Source organism: Triticum dicoccoides, chromosome 7B (genome assembly GCF_002162155.2).
Source record: "Triticum dicoccoides isolate Atlit2015 ecotype Zavitan chromosome 7B, WEW_v2.0, whole genome shotgun sequence".
NCBI lineage: Eukaryota > Viridiplantae > Streptophyta > Magnoliopsida > Poales > Poaceae > Triticum > Triticum dicoccoides.
Genome location: NC_041393.1, coordinates 536,562,752 through 536,570,091, shown reverse-complemented (window position 1 = coordinate 536,570,091; position 7,340 = coordinate 536,562,752). Strand labels below are relative to the sequence as shown.

Below are 7,340 nucleotides of genomic sequence, written 5' to 3'. Positions count from 1 at the left end.
CGGAAAGGGAAAAAAACGTGGTTTCTGTTTTTTTTCTTTCGCGAGAGGCACGGTTTTGCTTCCGTGAGAGGCACACGGTTGTGCTTTCGTGAGAGGCGCGGGCGTGTCTCTTTCGAAAAAAAACGTGTTTTTTGTTTTCTTTTCTTTCATGAGAGGCACGGTTTTGCTTCAGCGAGAGGCACGGGCGTGCCTCTTTCGAAAAGGGAAAAAACCCGTGTTCCCGGTTCGGGTTTTTCATCGGGTTTTTTTGTCCGGTTTTTTCATGAAAAAAAAGTTCATCAAAACCTATCAATATGGGATGTAGTTTTGAAGATCTCGACGCGAGGAATCCAATGGCGAAAGCGGTTCAAGATTTGGACGCACGATTTAAGAGATAAAACATTTTGAATAAACGAATCTACAAAAAAAGGAAAAACTCCCAGGTTGCGACAAGTGACGTACATGCAGCGCGCCACTTATCGCAACCCGGGGGAGTTAAAGTGATCTCGGCAAAGAGTACTCCTTAAATTAAGTGATTTCTCCTACAGACCCCAATTGGTTCGCAAGGGGTGCAGCTCCCAGCGAACGTTTTCCCCATCGTTCGCTAGGGCCAGGCCATGGCGAACCCCTTCGATTGGCCCAAAAAGGCCCAGTTAATTGTTTTTTCATTTAAAATTGTCATGCTAAACTTTTTTTTTTAAAAAAGAAGGTCATGTGATTTGGAAATATAAAATTGCCATGCTAGACTTTAAAACTGCCATCCTCCGGATAAAAAATGCCATAAACAAAAAAGTACACATAAATTTATAAATTTCATGCTCTGAAATGTGAAAGATTCTGATGCTATTTCATAAAACTGTCACCCTCTAGATAAAAAAGGGTTTTATCTGGATAAGCCCAAAACTACCATGCCATTAAAAATGGCATCCTCCCAACATAAAAAATGTCATCCTCTCAATAAGAAAAATGTCATTCCATTATTAATAAAAATAACATGCGCTTCATAATAAAACATCCATGCCATTAAAAATAAAAAAGCGATACTCTCAATAATAATTTGTCGTCCACTTATTAATAAAAATTTCATATTATGAGTTATAAAAATGGCATGCACAAAAACAAACTTAACGTGTGAACATTATAAAAAAATGACATCCTCTTAATAATAATAAATGTGATGTCATTAATAATAAAGCTGCCATGTACAAAAACAAACTTGACTTGTGAACACTAAAAAAACTTTAAATTTGACACGTACATAGTTCAAAAATTATAAAAAAAATCTAACTGTGGCCTCCCAGGTTGATGCTCACGTCCCTAGCCATTGTGGTGTGCATGTAGTGTTTTGACTAGTAAAGTGTTCGCTAGTTTTACTCAGCGAACAAGTTAATAAATCTGACGTGTCTCGTGTTCCTGCGCAAGATTCCTGCAACGAGTCCGACGAGAAAGAGCATGTTCGTAAGGATTGCCCGCGGCGAACGTGCACCAGATAGCATTTCCGTAAATAATAAACAATGCTACAAGGTTTATCCTTGACAAACGCGTGCATGCAGTCTTGGCCTCTAGGGCAAGTGCGAGCGAACAGCGAAGTATGCACCTTTTTTTTCCCTTCTCAGTTCTATGAAGTATCCATATGGAGGTCCAGATCCAAGGACCGCTCGTTTATTCCGGACCAGACTTACCTGCGCCCATCGATGCTCCCGTGTACATGACTTAATTTGATTGAAACATAACTAGTAAGCATACACGTGCAAATGCACATTTCGACTAATATTACAAAACATATCTGAGAAACAACATAGGCAGGCAAAAAGAGCACTGAATACATTTTCCCAGTGGAGCACGTCGTTCATCATAACCAACTCCATATTCTAGGAACAAATCAAAAAGGCTGGTAACATAAACCAATGCATACATCCACAAAATAAGCTCTGCTTCTTCACACCAGACATCCACAAGCATATAAACCAACGATTAAAAATGAATTATTACGATCACATTTAGTTAACAAGAGAGTATATTGGGTTGCAAAATACACAACATCATAGCACAAGGATTCTAAATTTCTAAATACGACACTCAATTACGATAACAATGAAAATAAAGATAGAGGCATTGAGAAATGCAAGACCGTTGCACTATATCACTCCAGTATTGTTCCATGGACAGGGATGCTCCTAGGCTTTATTGTTATCTTGAAAGAAAATCTAGCATGAAAGTCATCTTTGCTCGGAAAAAGCATAGGAGCTCCCTGGACCTACAGATTGCACCCTTTGTGTTAGTCAAGTCCGAAAAATAGCTAGGCATTGATAGTCACGATTGTACCTTGTAATCAAGTTCTTTGCTTCATCGATGTCTTGGATGAAGTGTTCCCTGAATATCTAAACTATACTGGGAAAAAAATCAAAGCCTTTATATTTCTAGATGATAGGAAACAATGTAGTTGTTGCTGAATTTCACTAGAAACGATGTAGTTGTTGAAAGTCACTAGAAACAGTGTTGTTGTTGATTCACGAAATCATCATGTTCCAAACAGGATCTTGCAGTATAGGAAAAGACCTTTCGGAATTCCACACAATGTTTTAGATCCTTATAGCTGGACTTGTACGCAGCAGTCAGAGTCGTTCAGATGTTGGTCAGCTAGCTTTAGGAGAAACATAATCACACACTATCTGAGTCGACTGTTATTCATCTTGACAGTAAGGCACAATATTCATAAAATTCCTATTATGTTTCTTCGTGCCAACACTTCAACCGAGAACAGTAAATCATATAACTTTGTCTGAAACTTGACATCATACAATGTGCAAGAAGGAATTAAACTGAGAAATATATACGTACCTTGCTCTTTAACTATGTTTAGAAGTACTTAATCCACTGTTGGGATAAAAAAATGCTTCCTGATCCGCAACTCCAATCCAGTGCTAGGATAAAAATGAAATCTCAAACATAATTCCCCAAATAACAAGATACACATGTTAATTCTATTCTCATGTGATAGCTAAGTCCATCTAACCGAAGAAAGAAACCATAGGTACTTGGATATAGTTATCAATGTGGTTTAGGTGCCCGTACAGGCACACATACTCTCGACTACAGAAAGTCTGTGAAGAACTGTTACATAAATAGCCAAAAATGACTCCATGCCCATATGTAATGTTGTAAGTTCCAGAATTCAATCACAAGAAAACTTGGGGCAAACCAACATTTAGTTATTTAACTCAAACATAACCTTATTTAGTACAGAAGTGGCAGTTGGATTAGGCATGTGAAAAACATGAATGCAAAGCTGCCAATACATATTGGCAGGCCAACATATAAGAACAAATTTTGCTTACTTGTATTGCCGATATTCAGAGAAGCATGCATTGAATTTTATGTGCAAAAAATAATTTGTCGTACATGGTCAAAGATATTATGTATAGTCCTTACATTAAATAGTCCAAAAGAAACATAAAAAAGCAGGAAACCATTGGCATAAATGACCTGCATACAATCCTCTGAAGTCTGCAATATAATACCAATTGGCAGGCCAACATTCGGAGAAGCATGTACTGAATTTAGGTTGTAGTTCAGAGAACCATGCACTGAACTTAGCTTGTAGAGATTCAAAGAAGCATGAGTGGAGGAGCCGAATCTACCTTTTCCTATTATCACTTGGGATGTCTCTATTTTTCTGTTAGGGGTCAAGACGTGCTCAGGATCTTGTTGATCTAGAACATGTTGACTATCTGACTTCCATGCTGCAAAAGATAGGCATCTCCCAAATTATGTTGCCAAAATTTATTTATTTTTGAACCAAGATGGATATCAACCCTCCCAATCATGTGCTTACTTATATAACATAAGAGAATAGAGGTATGTTCGGTGTCATGCATTCAGTTTCATGCAAAGCACATAAGCTCTATATTGTAGGTCGTTGTATTTACTTTCACTCGGTATATTAAGCAATAGGAGCACAATTGCAGTCCTTTTCTTTGTTACACCCTGTTTCCAGTCAATCACAACTTGAAGAGACAAACCTCAAGAATCTGAATTCATGAGGTCAACTGAATTTAACATATTGGAACTAACAAATATTCAGCCTGGTGATATTGTTAATTTGTTATAAATGTGTTAATCTACAGAAAGAAAGTGAATAAGCAGCATACTTTTCCATTATTTTCTTTTGAGGGCAAGAATGTAGAAATACCTCTACTGGACCCCTCAAGTGCTAAAAGTGATCACTGCCCTTGTGTTTGGACTTCTTATACTCACGATTATTGTGCAAGTACGCTTCCCTTTGTTCAGCTGTCATCATTGAGTATCATTCTCTATCACGGAGTCATTTCTTCTCAGAAGATGCATTTAGTTGCTTTGATGCTATTCAGTGCTGCTCATCTGAAACCAAATATTCACCACATGTTAGGTACAAAGTCGATCATTGTCAGTAATTTTATGTGGATAAAAGTACTTGTCATTGTACCTGTCATCTGAACGGAGAAGCCTGAGATATTATTTGTTGGATTGTGCAGATGCGAACACTTTGCATATTTCTTTTGTTGGATTGTGCAGATCCAATTGAGCAACCCCTATAGCAGTCCTTAAAGTTGCAAGTAATATAGGTGGGGAAATAGATGGAGGTAACTACGAGGGTGTGTCAACCGACGGCAAGAGGCACGACGTGGTTGGACAGGGTGGGGCAGCGAGTCGCTAGGCAGACCAGGCGTTGCGGATGCTGTCGGTAGCTCATATGCGGGGACGGAGATTTCCTGCTCCCCTGATTAACTTTTTCAACCATGTCATCAACAATCAGAGGCTGGCCACTGTAGTAGGAATCCCTGGCTTGCGATGAAGGATCATACAAGATTATACAGGTAGTCATGATGATGAAATCGGCTCACATAATGTTCAGTTGGTTCCAGCTTCGTGTTATGCAGGTGAATCAGAATATTTTTTTTTGCACTTAATTTCAGATTAATAGTGAAGTATAGTTGAAGCTACTAAAAAGTCAAGTGTGCAATCTAATGGAATGGACATGAGCAGAAGCTAAGTCAATCGAACCTCGCGGTAGAGTATTTATAGGCCCGACGACCCCTCCCACGCGGTCGCCGCACCGACCCCGCAGCCCATCCAGGGCACCCGCGGCCGGCCGAGGCGTCCGTTTCCGGGGGCGACTGGGGCGGGGAAGCGCGTCCTTGGCCGGCCAGGGCATTGTGGCTCTCTCGCGCGGAGCTCTGGCTATCGGGCGGTGCTTGAGGGATGCGTCTCCGGTAGCGGGGCGGGGCGGGGACGACCAAACCTCAGGCCTCAGCGGCTGGGGTGGGGCTGCGACGGTGGTTCCTCTTTCGTTTTCAATAGGACGTTGGGGCCAACAGTGAGGGGCGGCGTGCGGGGAGGACGGCATGCCAGGGGCGTGATGCGGGCGCCAGGGAGGGCGACGATGAGGGGAGGAGGCAGTGGGGCACCGGGGAGGTGAGGCGCCAAGCGGGAGAGGAGGGAGGTTGGGGATGGAGAGCTCCTATGCGTGCGAACGTGAGAGGAGGGGAAGTTGTGCGCGGCGGGGGATAAGAATCGTGCGTGAGATTGGGATAGCAGTTTTTCAGAAAAAGAAGCAGGAGTTTAGGAGCGGCATGGTGGGTAATTAAAGTGTAAAACGCGTTTGATGTTGCTGGGATGGTTTAGTCCATCAGATCCTATGATTTGACGGATGAGATGATTTGGTTCTCTGTCCTTTCATCCTTTTATAGGGGTAGTAGATAATACTTGTGCCCATTCTGTTAAAATCAGGGGATAATTAGATTAAAAAGGAAAAAAAAAAGAAAAAACAGTTGCAGGATGAAGTGATGGGAGCGGGGGAGAAAGCAGACAAGCCAGATCCGTTTATTCCACACCCTGGGAAGAAGAACCCGGGTGACCACGCAGAAGAAATGGCAAGAAAAGGAGTCGTTTTGGGGTGCCTCCTCAAGGCTAGGCCCCGGCTAGCTCGATTTAGCTCCGCCATGCAGGCCGCGAAAAGCGCAGAGCTGCACGCAAACCTTTCCTTAATTCCTCACCGCAGTCGTCGTCCAGCTCGATTTACTTCCTCTCGACTACAATCCCACCTCTTCTGAGAAATCATGTACAGTCCTCAACGTCGAGGCGCACCCATGGCGGCGACCGTGCGCACATGGCTGGTGGTGGCGGCGCTGGCGTGCGCGCTAGCGCTGGCGCTGCGCTCGGCGGACGCGCAGGAGGGCGAGGCGCAGCCGACGTCGTCGTCGGCGCCGGCCCAGAAGCCCAACTGCGCTCCGGGCGCCGCCACGCCGTGCCGCGTGGGCGCGCTGCGCGACCCGGAGAACCAGGAGGAGGAGGGGCTGTTCAATATGAATGTGAAGGCGCCGACCGGCGCGGGTGACTCCGACAGCGAGGACGACTACAGCGACCCCGACGAGCCCAAAGACCCCGACCAGTCCGACGACGACGAGCTTGTCGTTCTCGGCCACTGATCTGATCGACCGGCCGGTCCGGCATGGTCGATCACGTGCGCGTGGCGCCGGATGTTTTTTTTTGTTGGACTGGCCGGTGGCCGATCGACCGGTGTTCGTTGGACTTGCATTCTTGTTCGATTCTTCAGCTAATTTGTTGTTGGTGGTGGTGTTGTTAGTAAGTAGGTAGTGAGTGGATTGGCAAATATGTTCTGTAAGCTAATAACTGGATTTGATAAAGTGTGATCCATACATGGTTAAATCTATAAAGGGTGATTGGTTAGCAACGTACATGCATTGATCCGTGGCCATTAGAGTCCATAGCAGAAAACTACCACAATCAGGGTATTTCCAACGCTAGCTGGCAAATTTTTTCCCGCATCCGTCCGTAGATAGGGGATTAGTCCGCGGACATAAATGCGGGAGGCCGCCATCCAAAACTGACCACATATATTTTAAACACTTTTTCAACAAACCGAATGAAATTCATGCAAACACAATGGTTTTCATATAAAACGGACGAAATTCATTGCATTTTGGACATATTTTAACTAAAATAGGTAAAACTATGTGCCTGTCCGGCCGCGTGGAGCTCCATCCCACAACACGGATACACTACACTAGCCTACGACCGGCCACCGCGGATCCCTTTGTCTTCCTCATGTCCGGCAACCCGTGAGCTCTAGAGGTATATGCTTCAGCAAAAAGGGCAGCTCGCTTCCCCATGTTCGGCAACGCCGGTCATCAGAGTGGAACCATCGTGATGTGCTTTCCGAGGGGAAGGGGACGACTATGGAATGCGTCTGAGGACAAGACAAAAAAAAAAGCAAGCCTCCCCTCCCTCCCCCGACCCCGCGCCCGCGCCACCTCCCCGAGGGGCGGCTCCCCCCGCTCTCCTCCCCTCCCTCCTCCCTC

General features: G+C 44.3%; 1 protein-coding gene across 1 annotated transcript; it reads left to right on the top strand.

The window, feature by feature from the left end:
* The first annotated feature begins 5,957 nt into the window (after positions 1-5,957).
* Positions 5,958-6,716, top strand: LOC119342133. Its single transcript, XM_037613971.1, has one exon. The coding sequence runs from the start codon at positions 6,078-6,080 to the stop codon at positions 6,444-6,446; it is 369 nt and encodes a 122-aa protein (XP_037469868.1). The 5' UTR covers positions 5,958-6,077; the 3' UTR covers positions 6,447-6,716.
* The last annotated feature ends 624 nt before the right edge of the window (positions 6,717-7,340 follow it).